The sequence below is a fragment of the Oryctolagus cuniculus genome, chromosome 9 (genome assembly GCF_964237555.1).
Source record: "Oryctolagus cuniculus chromosome 9, mOryCun1.1, whole genome shotgun sequence".
Classification (NCBI taxonomy): Eukaryota; Metazoa; Chordata; class Mammalia; order Lagomorpha; family Leporidae; genus Oryctolagus; species Oryctolagus cuniculus.
In genome coordinates, this window is record NC_091440.1 from 137,762,638 (window position 1) to 137,780,425 (window position 17,788).

Genomic DNA, 17,788 nt, shown 5'->3' on the forward strand with positions numbered 1-17,788 from the left:
TACCAAGTGAGTTGGAATCTGGTCTGTTCCAATTCAATTGAGTGAGGTGGCATCTAAACCTACCAGGTGTGAGAATCTGTGTTGAGGGTGGAGGGACCACAGTGGTTCCTTTATTTGCTTCCTGATCTTGCACGAAATCCTCGGCCCGGAGAGTCCTCAGATACGTAACTGGTGGGACCAAACTCCTGAGGTTAGAGTTTGTAGGGCTACCAAATTTACCTTTTCCGGGCATTGTATTGCTTGTTTTGGGCGGTTGGGAGCAGTTTCTCTCATCTTTGGGAAATGTGGGTAGATGGTGATCAGGACCACGGGAAAACAGTGGGCTTTAGAAAGCTGTGGAGATCAATGAGTGGTAGCAGAACCCTGGGCATAAGATTCTTCGGCCTGTGCAGGCGTTGAAGATTTGGATTGGCTCTGACCTAGAAAGAAGTGGCGTCTGATTGGTTATTAAAGGCAAAGGCCCAATTGCGTGGGTCAGCCGGGCCTCTGTGCACTACCTTTGTGACGTGGCCCCTTTGGCCCAGCCTAGGCCCTGCCTGACTGGAGAGGCTCAAAGCCAGTGGCCCCGCGGAGGCGGAGCGGGGCCATGGCCGAGGTGGCTGAGCCCAGTGGCGAAGGCCAAGGCGCTGAAGTTAAAACCCAGCAGCCGGCAGAGAGAGCGCTCGCGGGCTCTTCCAGGAGCGGTCCGCTCTCCGTGCTTAAAGTGTCCCAGCTGCTGCTCCGAGCCATTGCCGCACACAAAGGGCTGACCCTGGCGGCGCTCAAGAAGGAGCTGGGGAACGCTGGCTACGAGGTGCGCAGGAAGAGCGCCCGCCGGTCTGGCGAAACGTCCCGGCCCGAGGTGAAGGGCACGCTCCTTCGGGTCAGCGGCAGCGAGGCCGCCGGCTACTTCAGGGTCTGGAAGATCCCGAAGCCGAAGAGAAAGCCAGGACGCCCGAAACTGGAGGAGGCTGGCCGCTCTCCGAGGAGGGCCCCCGCGGGGTCCCGGAGCACGCGGAAGCGCCGCACGCAGCGCAAGGCTTCCAGGAAGGCCAGGGCGGGATGGAGACGGAGCACGAAGGTGAACTCAAAGGCCAGGAGGACGAGGGCAAGAGCCGAGGAGAGTGTGAGAGCCAGGATGACGGTGGACGAGGGCAGAGGCCGGACATCGAAGGAGGACGCTAGGGCTGGGTCGCAAGAGGAGAAAAGGTCAAGCGTGAAGCAGAAAAGGTCAAGCGTGAAGCTGAAGGAAGAGAAGAAGCCGGTGAAGCGCAGCATTCAAAAGCCAACCCCGGTGAAAACCGACCGTGCGGCTGTGGGGCAGGGGAAGGCTGGCACGAGGGCTTCCACGAAATGTGAAGGGCCTCGGAGTGCCACCGGGAATCCGTAGTGTGGGAGCACCTGCCCTTCCTCCGGGCCCAGGGGCCTTTCCCCGTGGGCTCAACGAGCACAGCTCTCACACTGTGAAATGGAAAAGTATTTAAAAGACCTTTCCACCACGTTGTGTCTGCTTGCTCTTTGCTGCACTTGGAAGGGGAGTGAGTGTGGGTGCTGCACTTGGAAGGGGAGTGAGTGTGGGTGCTGCACTTGCAAGGGGAGTGAGTGGGGGTGCTGCACTTGCAAGGGGAGTGAGTGTGGGTGCTGCACTTGCAAGAGGAGTGAGTGGGGGTGCTGCACTTGCAAGGGGAGTGAGTGTGGGTGTTCCGTGAGACCTGTAGCCGGCTGCTGGGGTGAGGGGAGATTCTTTTCCTGCTGCAGTACCCGGAGAAGTGCCTTTCAGAGGCAAGAAAATCTCCAACCTAACAGGGTTAGACATCAGTGTGGAATTAATGTTACACACTCTGGCAAATACAAATTGAGTTCTAAGAAGGAGGGTATGTTGGGAGAAGAGTAGATTCTCTTTAAGTAGAGACATCCCACTTATCTAAAGGATTCTTACCTGAAATGCCTTTCAGGATAGAATCACTTCTCAAAATTGATTGTAATGAGTTTGTAGATTGTACCCCGGATTGTTAGGCTATTTGATTTTTAAAATGTACCTTTTATATTAATCTTCAGTTAAATGAGAGTGTGTGAAAACATCTAGCACAGGGAATTAAGTAGTTATATGAGTATTCATACTGGGGTGATGATGTGCTATACCGTGTCAGTACCTGGTGGGACCACACTATGAGTTAAAGTTCTACTCTGACCTAAAGCCAAATTACTACTTAATCACTTACAATCTTGATTTCCTTCTCTGTAAAATGTTGGAGTTGGGCTTAGATGACATTAGGCAACTTTATGTGTTGGTAAAATGATGAGGGGGCCTTAAACATGGCATCTACTTTGCTTGACAAAATTCAACAAAAAGGGCATTATCAACTGGAGAGAGGAAACTATAATTAGGTCTTTGCTTTTCTTAACAACAACAGATATTGAGTATGGTGTGTTGAGCCAATGTATAGTTGAGTTCAGAATGCAGAGGTTAGGAGCAGTGTGAGTAGTAATCATGTCATAGGACACAGTAGTGGTTATGAGGGAAGTAAACATCTGAGTAGCTGATTTAGGGAAAGGATCAGATATTTCTAGGTCAAAGTCACAGGAGTGGGGGAGAAGACACACACTCAGGAAGTACTTTTGGTTCTTGAAAAGGGGCGAAGATGGTGATGAGCAGGTATTAGATCCTCCTGAAAGCTCTTTACAGCTCTGTACCTGACCAAGCTTTTCCCCAGGACAGTTTACTGTCTTCTACAGTGGGGAAGAAGGTATGTGTGTTTACAACAAACAAGTGATGTGAATATCTGTCCTCTTACACCCTTAATTGAGAATCACTGCTTTAATTTTATGCAAAGCCAACTAACAGCAAGATGCTTGCAACAAATCTCATCTCTGGGTGACCCAAACTTTGAAATTTCATTTTGCTGTAATAAAGTGTGTTTTTTTTTTTTTTTTTTTTTTTTTTTTTTTTTTTTTTTTTGACAGGCAGAGTGGACAGTGAGAGAGACAGAGAGAGAGGTCTTCCTTTGCCGTTGGTTCACCCTCCAATGGCCGCCGTGGCCAGCGGCACTGCTGCCGGCGCACCGCGCTGATCCGATGGCAGGAGCCAGGTGCTTCTCCTGGTCTCCCATGGGGTGCAGGGCCCAAGGACTTGGGCCATCCTCCACTGCACTCCCTGGCCACAGCAGAGAGCTGGCCTGGAAGAGGGGCAACCGGGAAAGAATCCGGCACCCCGACCGAGACTAGAACCTGGGGTGCCGGCACGGCGCCGGCCTGTAATAAAGTTTTTATGCACTTGAATATCTGAGTGGCACAGTGAAGTGAACCATCAGTATAGGGAGCCACCTGAAAAGAATCAGTGAGAAAATCAAACACTGAACACAGAACAGAGCTAATCAGATGCCCACATTATGGCTGAGTTTAATTCCCCTTTTTTGTTCTGGGGTGTTTTTATGGAAAGAATAAAATGGTTTAGAATTAGAACGGTTTATGGAAAGTCAAGATACTATGGCAAAAAATGACCAACATGAAAGATCTCTGTGAGATCCCAGTGGAAAGAAGGGCCATCAAAGAAGAAGGTACCTTTCTCTGAGGGGAGGAGAGAGCTTCCACTTTGCTTTTAACCCTGTCTAAATAGTGATGGAGTGTGTGGACTCAAAAGGCTCCCATAGCCTTGGCAACTCCTGACAAGAGCCTTGGGTGATCACTGATGTCATAAATAAGAGTGTCAATGGTTAAATCAGCAATAGGGGTCACTGTGTACTTCCTCTCCATGTAGGACCTCTGTCCTTATTGAGTTGTACTATGAGGATTAACGATAAAAGTAATCTTCAAACAATGCTTTATACTTTGTGTGTCTGCATGAGTGCAAACTGTTGAAATCTTTACTTAGTATATGGTTGGTCTTCTATATATAAAGACAATTAAAAATGAATCTTGAAGAATGGGGTGAGAGAGGGAGTAGGAGGTGGGATGGGAGTGGGAGAGTGGGCATGGGGGGGAGAACCACTATATTCTAAAATCCATACATATGAAATTTATATTAATTAAAAGTGTTCTAAAAAAAGAATTAGAAAGCATTTTCCTCCCAAGCTAAGATAGGAATGATATTGGCAACAATTGGTTGTCTGAATTTTTTAGGAATCATTACACTTCTATTTGCATTATGGTTTCATAAGTTATGCAAAATTCCATTAATTCAGCAAGATTTATCAAATTTATCATTACATTATTAAATATCTACCATCTTCCAGACCAGTGACAAAACAACAGAGTGTCAAACCCTGATCACATATAAGTAACAGTTGTCATTTCAGGTTTTTTTCATCAATAAACTTTGGGAATAGCTATACTCCTGTGACATATAACCCACTGGTAACCTATCCTAATGATCTGGATCATAATGCTGGTTGAATACTCTGTCAAAGGAATTCCCAAGAATAGCTAATAAGTGCCTGAAATAGTCTGAGCTCTGTGCTTGGAATACTAAAGTGGGTAAAGCATAATTATCACTTTTCTGTGCCCAGTTTCGAGTGGCATAGTTGGGTGTTTTAGTCAGTGCAAATGGAATGTCTCTGACTTCTTTTGCTTCTTTTTACTTCTTCTGCTTCATGTAATGCTAATTGGGTAGTTGTTGGATTTTAGAGTTGTAGTGACTCTTAGAAAACAGCTAGCGGCCGGCGCCGTGGCTCAATAGGCTAATCCTCCGCCTTGCGGCGCCGGCACACCCGACTCTAGTCTCAGTCGGGGCACCGAATTCTGTCCCAGTTGCCCCTCTTCCAGGCCAGCTCTCTGCTATGGCCCAGGAGTACAGTGGAGGATGGCCCAAGTCCTTGGGCCCTGCACCTGCATGGGAGACCAGGAGAAGCACCTGGCTCCTGGCTTCGGATCAGCGCGATGTGCTGGCCGCAGCGCCGCCGGCCACGGCGGCCATTGGAGGGTGAACCAATGGCAAAAAGGAAGACCTTTCTCTCTGTCTCGCTCTCTCTCACTATCTACTCTGCCTGTAAAAACAAACAAACAAACAAAAAAACAGCTACCATAAATTAATGTTTAAAAAGCAGTAACAGAAATACAAGTAGCCATTTAAAATAAGAGGGTACAATTTTAATCATGAGAGAAATGTACATTAAAAATAGTATTGTTTATCAGATGGTCAAAAATCCAGATGTTTGAGAATCTTTCATTGGTGAGGCTGTGAGGAAACAAGCACAGTGTTGGTGGAAATATAAAACATTGTAACTTCTAATGGAGAAAAACGGCCATCCAAACTATAAGGGGCAGGCTTTGTGCACAGAAGGGTAAGGTGCCATTTAGGAGGCTCATGCCCTGTAGAGGAGAGCTTGGAATTGAGTCCTGCCTCTGCCTATGCCTCTGATCCAGCTCCCTGCTAACCAGCCTTGGAGACAGCAGATCATTACTCAAGTACTGAGCCCAGGTGGGACACCTGGATTGAGTGCCTGGCTCCTGGCAGCACTACCCCTTGTTTTCTCACTCAACAATTCCCTACTCTGTCTTCTATGGTGAATGTGTCCTTGGGACCCTGTTCCTGCTCCAGCCTCCCCTGTGCCCATCCTCTGGTGCAGGGCAGTATCCTGTCTCTGTGAACTTGCTAGGGAGAGGGTGGGGGGTCCTTTTGTAGTCACCACCACCACTTTGGGCTCTAGACTCCAATGCAGCACTTCAGATCTTTCAAGAGCAGAGTTGGCACTGTACAACTTGAGACCAGTGGCCCTCTCAGACTGGACGTCTGCCTTGTGTGCTGCAGCACCCAGTCTGGTGTCCCTAGGTTGCCAGTCCCTGGCTGGTTGTGGAGTGAAGTTTCGGTGCCAAGCAAGGGAGCTAGGCCCCGTGACACAACCTGCTGCATCTCAAGGCTTGTATTTCAGCACTGGTGATGAGGAGGCTTTGGCAATGTGGAGGCAGGTGACTCAACAACCCCCACCCCTCCATTTTTGCAAACTTTTCATCTGGAGAAAATCATGAGAATGCAGGGGAAGGTGGAGGACAGGTCCCAAAGAGGAAATCAGTGACTATTTCAGCCCAACCTTCAATTCCCCACTGGTTAGTCAATGGAAAATCAGGTTCCAAATCAGAAACACTAGAAATCTGCAGGCATGGGGCAGCTGGGCCTCCACCCTCAGCTTCCTGGAAGAGGCACCTGGAGACTAAGGATGGCGGCAAGGGTCGCACGCCATCTTGTAGCCTGGAACCACAGTGCCCAGCACATGGTGAGGATATAAAACTTCACTCTTAGGATTGAGACTTGATTCTCAGGAGCCACAGGAGAAAGGAAGGGAGTAAATGACAATGGTGACATGTGGAAGGCTGTGAGGAAAGCTCTAGGGCAGGGGTGGGGAGAGGGCATTTGGATATTTATAACATCAGTCATGAGTCACACAGAATTCTCAACTTAAAAAGTACTCTGCTTACAGAATTACTTACTTTTGAATCCTGCCTATGGTTGTCCTGACAGGGCCAGATGTTTCTGTCTCTGTTCTAGGTAATGGCAAAGATTGACCAGTAATAGGCACTCGGTGTTGAGGGGGTAGGTGATGTTTGACAGAAAAGAGGCAGAGTGGTAGGGCCACAGCTGAATTGTTACAGACAATCCAAGAATTTGGGGGAAGGAGGTGAGAAGTATGTGGACTTGGTCCCTGCTTGGTAGGCTGTTACAGAAGAAGTTGGACAGTAGACAGAGGGATAGGTAACAATTGGGCTCATGATGAAATGGAACTGGGCAGAAACTTGGAGAAACTATGATGGAGGAGAGGGATGTGGGCTGGGGAGAACACGTACCTTTAGGAAGGTATAGCATTGCTCAGAGAAAACGAAAACTAAGCCAAGAAAACTGAAGTGAGAGAAGTGGAGGAAGAGTGCTGCCTATTGAGAAGACGGAGGCAGTAACAGGAAAGAGGAGAGCCTGAGGCTGGAACTGAGCAATAGCATTCACTGTAACCTTTGACCTTAGAGAGCCCATGAACAGCTTTCTAACCATCAGCTTAGTGTGTCCTCTTGGGTTTGACTGGGGGAGGAACTGGGGCCTTCAAGGCACATCTTTCCCACAGCCTGAACTGGACAGAATCTTTAAAGCAGGAGAATGCATTTTTGGAACCATGGCTTAACTGTTTAGTGTCGCTCCCCCTCTTCACGGAGGAACGACACTAGACCCTGCGCTGTTCTTTTGTCTGCTCGGCCCTTCCTGGGTTTGCTGCTGGTCCTTCCCGGGTTGGCTGCCGTCCTTCCACCTCCGTGGAAGGGTGGCTCCCCCTGCCACTTTCCCCACTTCCGCGGGGGAGCAGCACACCGCCGGCCGGCTCTCTCGGGGGCTGCTCAGATGTTATCCGGATGTTCCCTTTAGATGTTCCTGGTGCATGTTGTCTCTCTCCTCCTTTATAGTCCTCTTCCACCAATCCCAACTCTGCTACCCACACGCCGAGTACGCTGCTCTCCTGCAATCAGGAGCAGCTCCTGCAGGCTATTGGTCAAACTGGAGGCAGCTGTGTAGAAGCTGTTTCCTCCTCTCCCAGCACCATATTGTGGGAGAGCAGATGCATAGAATAAGTCTTAATTCCAGTAACTTAGTCTAGTCCGAGTTGCTCCCCACAGTTTAGCACTTCTATTTTGTAAGCAATTTTGAGTCAAATCTGATTTGTGTCACATCTCACTACGTTATTGTAGTTCCCTTCTGTACCTCTGAGTTCTCTGATGTTCATGTGTCCCTTGCCTGTAAGGCATGCCAAATCATGGCTAGAAGTCCCTAGCATGGCCCTTTATTTGTCTCTAATCCCATTGTAGGTTGTAAAACCGGGACCCTTACGCACTTGGCACAACAGGTCTCTGCAGTTGTGCTGAATGGCAGCTCCTTCAGGGCACCTCATTAGAAGTCCTGGAGAAAGGACCAGGTACTTATCAAAGGAAGAGGTCTCCTTCATTTTCTTTGCAGTATCTGTTCCCTTCTGTCTATTCAGATTCTTTTTTTTAAAAAAAAGATTTATTTATTTATTTGAAAGTTGGAGTTGCACACACACACACACACACACACAGAGAGAGAGAGAGAGAGAGAGAGAGAGAGAGAGAGAGAGAGAGAAGTCTTCATCCAATGGTTCACTCCCCAATTGGCTGCAACAGCTGGAGCTGTGCCGATCTGAAGCCAGGAACCAGGAGCTTCTTCCGGGTCTCTGATGCAGATGCAGGGGCCCAAGGACTTGGGCCATCTTCCACTACTTTCCCAGGACATAGCAGAGAGCTAGATCAGAAGTGGAGTAGCCGGGTCTTGAACCCTGCTTCCATATGGGATGCTGACGCTACAGGTCAGGGTGTTAACCTGCTGCGCCACAGCGCTGGCCCCTCAGATTCTTAAATGACTATATTTGAAGCTCCAGCCCATTCACAGGAGTGTAGTAGTTGCCCCATCAAAGTTTCTGCAATTTGTGACTAACCCAGGTCTTTCACTGAGTTAAGGACGAGGGAAGACCTATGAACTAAGGAGCAGATCCCCTGGCCAGTGGTTCTCAAACAGTAGCTTGCACCATATATCTTGGAAGTATGCTGAAAGACTGCTTGTTGGGCTTCACATTGAGAGTCTCTGGCTTAGTAGTTATGGAATGAGGTCCGAGAATGCACACATCTAACAAGTTCCTAGGAAATACCACTGCTGGTCTGAAGGCAACCTTTTTTTTTTTTGGACACGATCACTGATGTTCTATGTGGTAAATTTCTACTTACAGGAAATAAGAAGCCCTGATATTCAATATGTCCCACTGCCCTTGCTCAAGGAACCCTCTCTGCCTTGGCGCCCCCATGGCTGAGCTCTGGGAGAACTGTCCTGAGCAAAATAAGCACTCCCACTCCCATCCAAATTTGGCTTTGGGCTAAGTGTTCCTCAGTGTCACACACGTCAAGATCACACTTTGAGAACCATGTACTGGTAAAGTTCACAGGGAAGAGAGGGCACTCTGGTCAGTGCAGGTGTATTGAGGGAATACACTTTTCTGTTGCTGCCTAGTTCTACCTACTCTCCATTCACTGTACCCATCTAAACAGAGATGGAAAGAACTTTCCTTTCGACCCCTCAGAGTCTGAGTTATAGGGCTTGCTTTGCCCTTGATGGATACAGTGACTTAATGGTAGGAGTATTTTGGGGGAAAGATTTTGTCCCAAATAATCACTCTCTTTTCTCCCTAAAGGCATAACGTTGCTTTAGCAAGGGAATAGCTTTTCGTTCCACAATTAGAGCTAAGGCTTAAAATGTAAATAGCCTTGGGAAAAGCTAACACTTTGGGTTACATTCTCTTGTGTAATGAATTCTTTGCAGAAATACTATATTGATATGGAAAGGGGAGCATGCCTGGAATAGGGTAGAGACAGATGTGACAGGTTTCTGAAGATAGACTTACAAGTTTTGCATCCTGCCCACAGAAACACTGTTTAAAGGGAATAGGGTAGACATGTGTCAAAAGTAAGTTGGCTAGAAGATGAAAGTTTGGGGCCGATTCACTGTGGAAAAAAAAACCATTCAATTCTATTCACTCATCTGATGGCTGTTACTTGTTTATTTGTTGTCCAAGGGAGGTGGTATTGGACCGAGGTAGACAGAAGTACACCAGAAATGACCCAAAGTGTTGCTCCTTCTGCAGAAACTCTCTCAGGATGCTTCCCAGGTGGGTGCCATAACTGCATTGATATTTTGGGGGCTTTATGTCCTTATAATTACTAGTACAAATAAAAGACTGGCAGTTAACATGCAGTCATTCAGAGTTGCAATCTGATAGTAAGGAAAATCACTTCCTACAAGTCCTTAAAACAAGGTTTGTGAGGAGCTTGATTTGTCACCATGTCAGATAATTTTTTAAAATGTAGAGTAAAATATCCTTCCAGTCATTAAAGACCAGACCCTATTCTCATACCTTTATGCCCCTGGTATTTTAGTTCTTAAGATATTTAGTGATCCTTGCCTTGTAATTCTTGACACAAATATAGTGGGTCAGGATAAGTCCCTTTCTTTGACCCCATTTTAGTGATTCTGTGGGTGGGCTCTGAACCTGCTAACATATGGGTGCAAAACTGAATTGCAAGTGTCTGTTTTTCTCAAATGTGGGTTTTTGGTTTCTAGCAGATGTATCTGTGATCCAAAACAGGTTCTGAACCGTTGCTTACATGGAGCTGATTTGTACTGAAGTGAGAGGGCAAAAGAAATGGCATAGTCCAATTTCACCACTGAGAGCCCATGCTTTCCTATTGCCTAGGGCATCTCCTTTTACAAACCCTGAGATGCTTTGTCTCTGAGTACCTAGGATAAGGCCTCCCTTATAAAGAGTAGGCCACTTTCCTTTATTCATAGGAATATAAGCAAGATATGTGCATTCCACGCAAAGAGGGAAGGCTGCTCTGAGTAGCAGAAGGCAGGTAGGGGAAGGGCTGCTCAAGTCATATATACTTTAGAAGCCCAGGCAGCAAAATGACCCTATTTTCAATTCCATGTGGGTCCAGAACTCTGAGCTGCTGTTATTTTCCACTTTTTCCTAAGAAAATTGAATAACAGCTAAATTAGATTGTTGCAGCTCAATTCCTCTTGCCTCTCTGGTTCATTCCGTAAGTGGGAAATTTCGGTTGAGAAGTAAGTCTTAGAGAAAAATCAGAATAAGCATTAAGGAAAAAAAATCCCACCTCCATCCTCTTTGCTTCTCTTCCTCCATAACGCCAATCTGCTTTTACACATAAGATAATTTTAAATTATCAGGTTGGTATTGGGGTTGGCGTAGGGGCACAGCAGGTCAAGCTGCTGCCTGTTGTGCTGGCATCCTATTTGGGTGCCAGTTCAAGTCTGACTAATCCACCTTTTTTTTTATTTTGACAGGCAGAGTGGACAGTGAGAGAGAGAGACAGGGAGAAAGGTCTTCCTTCCATTGGTTCACCCTCCAATGGCCGCTTCGGCCGGCGCGTTGCGGCTGGCGCACCGCGCTGATCCGATGGCAGGAGCCAGGTGCTTCTCCTGGTCTCCCATGGGGTGCAGGGCCCAAGCACTTGGGCCATCCTCCACTGCACTCCCTGGCCACAGCAGAGAGCTGGACTGGAAGAGGAGCAACCAGGACAGAATCCGGTGCCCGGACCGGGACTAGAACCCGGTGTGCCGGCGCCACAAGGCAGAGGATTAGCCTATTGAGCCGCGGCGCTGGCCTAATCCACTTCTGATCCAGTTCCATGCTAATGTGCCTGGGAAAGCAGCAGAAGATGGCCTAAGTGCTTGGGCCCTTTGCACCCATGTGGGAGACCTGGAAGAAGCTCTTTCCTCCTGGCTTTGGCCTGGCCCAGCCCCAGCTGTTGTAGCCATTTGGGGAGTGAACAATGGGTAGAAGATCTCTCAAGCAATCTCTCTCTCTCTCTTTCTCTCTCTCTCTCTCTCCCCCATCTACTTTCCAAATAAGTAAATACATCTAAAACAGATTTTTACTAACATAATAATCAATAAAGAAAAACAATGAGCAACCCATTGACTACAAGATGTTAAAATACTTATGAGTCCTAGTCTGTACACCTCAGGTTAAAGAGTCTTCAGTGTGGATACCTTCCCAAACTGGGAGGAAAACCTACCAGAAAGCTCATTACCATATGTTAGCTGAAGAGCTAAGCCACAGCCTTTTACCCGACAGTTCTCTTTCTGGGAGAATGAGTTCCTCGAGAATTACTCTTCCCCCTTGATGACGCAATCAGAGTCAAATAAGAGCAATGACAACAACTGGAAACACCGTGATTCTGTCCTAATTTCCCAGCACTTAAGACAAAATCCTCACTCAGCACAAGGCTTCTGTATGTACCTTGCCTGGAATCAATCAAGAAGACTCACAGAAGACGCCATTCTCTCCTGCCAGGTGAAAACAATCTGTGGCCCAGTGAGTCAGACCTAGATATATCCATCCACAATTGTCTTGATCACAGTGATGCTGGGGAAAGCTTCATACTCAGCTCCCACAACTTAACCCATCATTTAGTGCTTTACACCAGGGCTCCTTAATATTTACACAAAACCACCAGGACTTCCCATTAATACACAAAACAAACAAAAAACACCCATACAATCCCCACTACCCTCATCCCCAGAAAAAAACTAGCTTGTACAGTTTTTACGTAGCATGCTGTACAGTTTTTACGTAGCATGCTGTCTCCAGAGACTCTGCACACACATATACATAGACACATTAAGACACAGTCAAGAGGAGAGGGGTCTGTTCATGGGGATAAAATTTTTTCTTCTGTGTGGGCCTGAGATTCCTTAGGGGTGTAAGGTCCATCTCATAGCATTGTAGCTTAATCTCTCAGCCATGAGTGTGTGCATGTGTGATGCACATGTGCACACAAGCTGAAGGGTGTAGGAATAAAGGAGTGCACAGGTTATTTTATTTTTGGCAGGTGGGAGTGAGAGGTATAGATGTACGTATGGATGATGGGTTGAGTGATGGACCCAAACAGCAGGAAGTTCTGGCCCCTGGGCTTTCACATGGTTAAAAAAGGGGCTTTGGGTACTTTATCACCATCTCTTTCCTGTTTCCTTGTTACTTTTTAACCCAGTGCTCACTAGAGTGTTTCATGGATTTACCAGTTCTGTGGAAGGTGAAGTAGAATACTGAAGTCAAATAAATTTAGGGAACACTGCATTAACAGAAGCTTAACAGAAGCTTGCTGTACTGCAGAAGTTCTCAGAGGCTTTGATATGTTAAAACATTTTTTCCCTCTCTATATATACAGAATGTAATTAGTATATGAGGCTGAAAGTCAAAATATTTAACAACTGTTATGGCATAGACACCAACCGATCAGCCATAAACTGGTGATATCCCTGTGTCCTTGAAAATGGGCTTAGACAGAAAACCAACCATGCAGTATGCATTGTTTCCCAAGTGTTTTGCTAGAAGAACACTTTATGTGTTATTTCACAGAACTGGTGAAAAATACTCTGGCCAACACTGAAACCTCATCTTTCTGTGGATAGGGTCAGAGCTCATGTTTCTGGTTGTTGGGGTGCAGGTGGGACAGTCCTGGCAGTGACTCCTGGTAGCACCGGCTAATAGATTTGATTATAACCGCAAGAGAAACAGATTTCAAAAGACAGATGTCCCCCTGTCCCAGCTGCTCCTGGGATTTTGTCCCTGGTGGGTCAGTAGATGTCTGTCCAGGTGATGTTTGCGGCCAAAGCTCTTCTCACAGCGAGGACACTGGAAGGGCTTCTCCCCGGTATGGGTGAGCCAGTGTCTCACTAGGTGGTGCCTTCGGCCAAAGCTCTTCCCACATTCTGTGCACACGTGGCATTTTGGCACCGGTAGGGCACGCTGCCGTTTCATAGCCCCAGGGCTGTCATCACCTCCTTGGTTCTTACAAGATTTGCCTTCTGCATGTACTCTCTGGTGACTGGCCAGATGGGAGTTGCATCGGAAATTCTTGCCACACTCAGAGCACCTGCTGGGCTTGTCATGCAGGTGGGTTTTCTGGTGCCTTATGAGATGATGTCTTCTCCCAAAGCTCTTCTCACACTTGAGACAGCTGTAGGGCCTTTCCCCAGTGTGTGTCTGCTGATGCCTGGCAAGGTGGGAGCTCCACACAAACTGTTTCCCACACTGGGGGCATGTGTGGGGTCTTAACAGGGAATCCATTTCTGTGCTACACAGAAGATTTGAGAAGCTATCTTCCTGAAGGAAATGTGGACCCAGGAGTGTTCCTCTGGAGCTCCTAGGCATGGAATCCCAGCTGTCATCCTGCTCTGGGTTCCAGAGCACCGTATCTTCGGACACACTGGAAAACATTCTGGGAGGGTCTGCTTCTAGTTCAGGGGTATCCCCTTCATGTTCACTTCCATCTCCTGTGGAGAGGGGAAAATACCAACCCAAAAGGGGAGTTGTAAGAGAGGACCCAAGAACCCAAGTCATAATAGAGGTTGTGATGCCTGTAAAGGCACAAACCTCACCCAGAAAGAGAGAACTTATTCTGTTGTCATACAAGATAGTGTGCAGTAGCTGTAGAGGTTTCAAAAAGTCTAGGCTTAGGACTCCTGTTAGACAAGTTTAGATCTCAGCTTTCCCATTTAAGATCTCTAAGCCTTCACTTCTGTAAAATAAGAGTAATAACCACTTTCTCTCAAGTTTTCTGTAAGATAGCTGGCATAGGTCCTACATATAGTAAGCATTTAGTAGATGCAAATGCTAATGTTAATATTTATTACCACTATTTACTGTTTATTACTGTTAATTACCATCTTCCCACCTAAGCATCAGTTGAAAGAGTTAGAGAATGTGCTTCAGTTACCACTGGTGAGTGTCCCCTGTTGGCAATATAAGTGACATTGTGGAAGGCAGTCCCATGATGATGGAGGTTTGAACAACAACAACAACATCACCAGTAATGACAACTAACGTTTATTGAGAGCTTCTTAGGTGCTTGACACTGTTCTACTATTCTCATCTGTTAACATACTGTATTTTCATACTAATTTACAGACAAGGAAACCAAAAGGAAGTCAGTTACTTTTCCAAGGTGCCATGGCTATGTTTCAGAATTCAAGTCCAATAAACCGTCTGTTACACTGCCTTGCTTCTGAATAAAACCATCTCTAATCCTTCAGACTAACTCTTTGAGCATAGGAGGAATTAGAGGGATATGTAATAATGACACCTCAAGAGAGGTGATGGCAGTGGCTCCAAGTCTGTTTGAGGTCCTTACCTGTATATGTGACCCTCAGAATGTCCCTCTCCTCTAAGTCCTGGGGGTCAGGGACCCATTGCTCTTCCCCTCCTTCTACTTGAGACAGCATGTCCAGTTTGGGAATTGGAAATCCTGCTCATGGGAAAGGAAAATAAAGATGTCAGTTAGTTCAACAATTAATTTATTCTTCTGAAAAAGTCTTTTTCTAGATTATTCCTTGGAACTCTAGATAAAATAAGGCCATATGTAAACTTCTTACTCTGCCACACTTTTGTTAAATCCGTACTTGTCTTAGAAATTCACACCCTGTTTTCCAATGAGTCTGTTCTTTTCCACTCAGATTCTCCCAGGTCAACAGTCCTTTCTGGACCTAACTGCAATTTAGTTCTACTACAAGGACTCCACCCACCCGCTGTACCCCCAGCTTATCCTAGGTAGTTCATGAATTTCCAAGGACCCAGTTTCAGATGCTCCTCTCTCTTCTTTGTAAGAACTTCCCAATTCTCAACTAAGAAGAGTCTCAAATTCTTTACTCCATAATTCAGTATTATTTGTATTGATTTTTAGAAATGACACTTCACTTCCACTATCTTGGGCTTAGCCCTAGTGTTCTTTCTTTGCTGGAAGCCTAGACAGATTCCCTGCTAGGAAGAAAACCCCCAATAGATACTGTCCGACAGCTCTGAAGCAGATGGCTCCATTCTGCCAGGGTTCAGTCATCTTGTGGCCAGAGAAGGTTGTGCTTACTCAGAGAGACCACTATCCCACAGTTTTCCTGCATGACATATTCTCCATAAAAGTCTGTCTGAGAGGGGTCCAGGCTCCGCCACTCCTCCTGAGAGAAGCACAATGACACATCCTTGATGGTTACCAGTCCCTGAAACAAAAGGTAGCATCTTCTGTCAGTAACTGTTCCTTAAAAACATGTGATCTCAGTATAAAAGTCTGAGGTAGTGGAGGAAAGAGCAAGCAAAGGTCTTGGAAAAGAATTTCCCAGGAGTCCCCGGGTCAGGTACATAGTTTTGGTAAAGAGAAAATGAAGAGAGGAGTAAAGGCACGTGATCAAGGAGTGAGTGAGGGTAATGTTGCTTGAAGAGCCTCCCAAGTGGGGCCATGAGAAGTCAGAGGCACTACGAATCACCACTGCTTGTTCAATCACTGTTATGTACTCTCTCTCCTCACCTGCCTCACTCTTCACTACAGAAATTCTATACCATTTCTTCTTCCTTCCACTTGACCTTTCCTATCGGCCAAAATCAGGTAAAAAATTATTTTCTTTCCTCTTCTGGCATGTCATCACTGGTTAGGAGTTGGGAATCTGGAGCCAAATTTCTCTTTGTTTTGCCAGTTACTAGCAGTATGACCTTATACAAGTCAAGTGCTTTAATCTCTCCCTGTCCCCAATTTTTAATCTGTAAAATGGATTGATTGAGTTGTTCTCAGAATTAAGAGCTCTAGGGCCGGCGCCGCGGCTCACTAGGCTAATCCTCCGCCTAGCGGCGCCGGCACACTGGGTTCTAGTCCCGGTCGGGGCGCCGGATTCTGTCCCGGTTGCCCCTCTTCCAGGCCAGCCCTCTGCTGTGGCCAGGGAGTGCAGTGGAGGATGGCCCAGGTGCTTGGGCCCTGCACCCCATGGGAGACAAGGAAAAGCACCTGGCTCCTGGCTCCTGCCACCGGATCAGTGCGGTGCACTGGCCGCAGCGCGCCGGCCGCGGCGCCCATTGGAGGGTGAACCAACGGCAAAAGGAAGACCTTTCTCTCTGTCTCTCTCTCTCACTGTCCACTCTGCCTATCAAAAAAAGAAAAAAGAATTAAGAGCTCTAGGAGTGCAGCTGCAACTACCACTATTACTATTACCACTACCACTATCAGTATTTTTCCATGTTCTCTTACTGCCTTCTGAATGAACCTAACCGTTTTTCCTTCACTGGCTCTGCTCCTCTTTGCATATTTATTCTGTTCTCTTCCATAAATGTTCTATTGTCTATCTAAACCTGTCTACTTTATGTTCTTCCAAACTTTCTTCAGGTCCTCTTTTCCTAATCTTTCTTGATTTATTTCTTCAAGGAAGCTAATTTCTCTACCTCTGTGGATAACATAGCTATCCATTAAAATATCCTAACCTCAAGGAATTCCCTCTTCCTGTTATGCCTCCACTTAATTTTCCAAGGGTCTTATGAACCCCTTGAAAAGGTCCAGGATCTCTTCAGTTGTAAGAGGAACACATCACTAGTCTTCATGTGAACTAACAAGTCAATGGGATGACATTAAAGCTTAGAAAGGCAATAGTGATGACATCTGGGGTGAAGTCAAGGGGAAGTACAGCTCACCTGTGATCCGGCTGCAAGAAGTGCAGCTGCCATCTCCCAGTCTCCGGCGCTCCCCTCCTGGGGAATTGCAGGGACCCAGGGAGCGGACTGAGCTGGTGGGGAGAAGGAAAGGAACCATTAGAGATGAACTGGCTATGCTTTTCCATGAGAGCCTGAGCCTCAGTTTAGTGGAGCTTAGGGGTAACTTCTTCTATACCTATGCTCAGTGGTAAAACTCAAATGTATAGACACTGATGAAGAAGACTTCACTCAAAATGTGCTGCCAGGATATTAGGTAGATTTTAGTCAGAATTTATATTTTTCAAGTGCAGTTTTCATGTAGTAAAGTAGTACACCTTACTGGTTGTATTCTCTAACAGTAAATAGTGTTGCTATCACTCCATCATCTCCCACACTCAGTACCACTAACTATGCACCAGCATGTGCAGGGAGTGATTATGCAAGGAACAGAAGAAGCCCAGTCACATGTACTTGGGCCCAGGGTCCAGGAATGATGGGCTGGTCCTGGTGTTGGTACTGTTGTTCAGTCCACGGCTATTTGAGGGTTTTTTCAGCTCTATGTTTTAAACAAAGATTAGGGGACTTCTTTATGCGTTATGCTCCCCTCACACCCTGTGGTTCTCACCCTTCTCTTGAAGGGACTGTGGCTCCTCTTCAAGATCACAGCACAGGTGTTCCAGAGGCCCCGGTGAGGTTCTCCACGGCCCCTCTTCCTGGCTTCTCCTTTCCACATGGGACTGTGCTCCATCCAGCTGTGCATTCATCGACTCCCATCGTGTCCCCAGTGCTGCTGTCTGTTCTGAAAGCAT

General features: G+C 46.7%; 3 protein-coding genes across 9 annotated transcripts in view; 2 read left to right on the forward strand and 1 right to left on the reverse strand.

Annotated features, from left to right (window-relative positions):
• LOC100346166 (developmental pluripotency-associated protein 2) overlaps positions 1 to 17,788 on the forward strand; it is a 65,063-nt gene that overhangs the window by 11,818 nt on the left and 35,457 nt on the right. For 5 of the 6 annotated variants that reach the window (XR_011379120.1, XR_007921132.2, XR_011379122.1 and 2 more), the window contains exon 2: positions 9,528 to 9,620. The gene's annotated coding sequence lies outside the window, so the exon portion shown is untranslated. Of the gene's footprint in view, positions 1 to 9,527; positions 9,621 to 17,617; positions 17,752 to 17,788 lie in introns of those variants that run through there. The other variant, XR_011379123.1, reaches the window with a different exon arrangement.
• On the forward strand, positions 505 to 1,478 carry H1-7 (H1.7 linker histone). Its single transcript, XM_051850450.2, has one exon. The coding sequence runs from the start codon at positions 587 to 589 to the stop codon at positions 1,367 to 1,369; it is 783 nt and encodes a 260-aa protein (XP_051706410.1). The 5' UTR covers positions 505 to 586; the 3' UTR covers positions 1,370 to 1,478.
• Positions 9,483 to 17,788, reverse strand: ZNF641 (zinc finger protein 641). 2 transcript variants are annotated; one of them, XM_017339509.3, is made up of 5 exons: positions 17,605 to 17,788; positions 16,980 to 17,071; positions 15,397 to 15,526; positions 14,668 to 14,781; positions 9,483 to 13,810 (listed from the first exon to the last, which is right to left on the reverse strand). In XM_017339509.3, exons 1-5 carry the CDS (start codon positions 17,786 to 17,788, stop codon positions 13,056 to 13,058), a joined length of 1,275 nt encoding a protein of 424 aa, XP_017194998.3. In that variant the 3' UTR covers positions 9,483 to 13,055. The 2 variants fall into 2 exon arrangements, with proteins under 2 accessions (XP_017194998.3, XP_051706408.2); XM_051850448.2 differs by lacking the exons at positions 15,397 to 15,526; positions 17,605 to 17,788.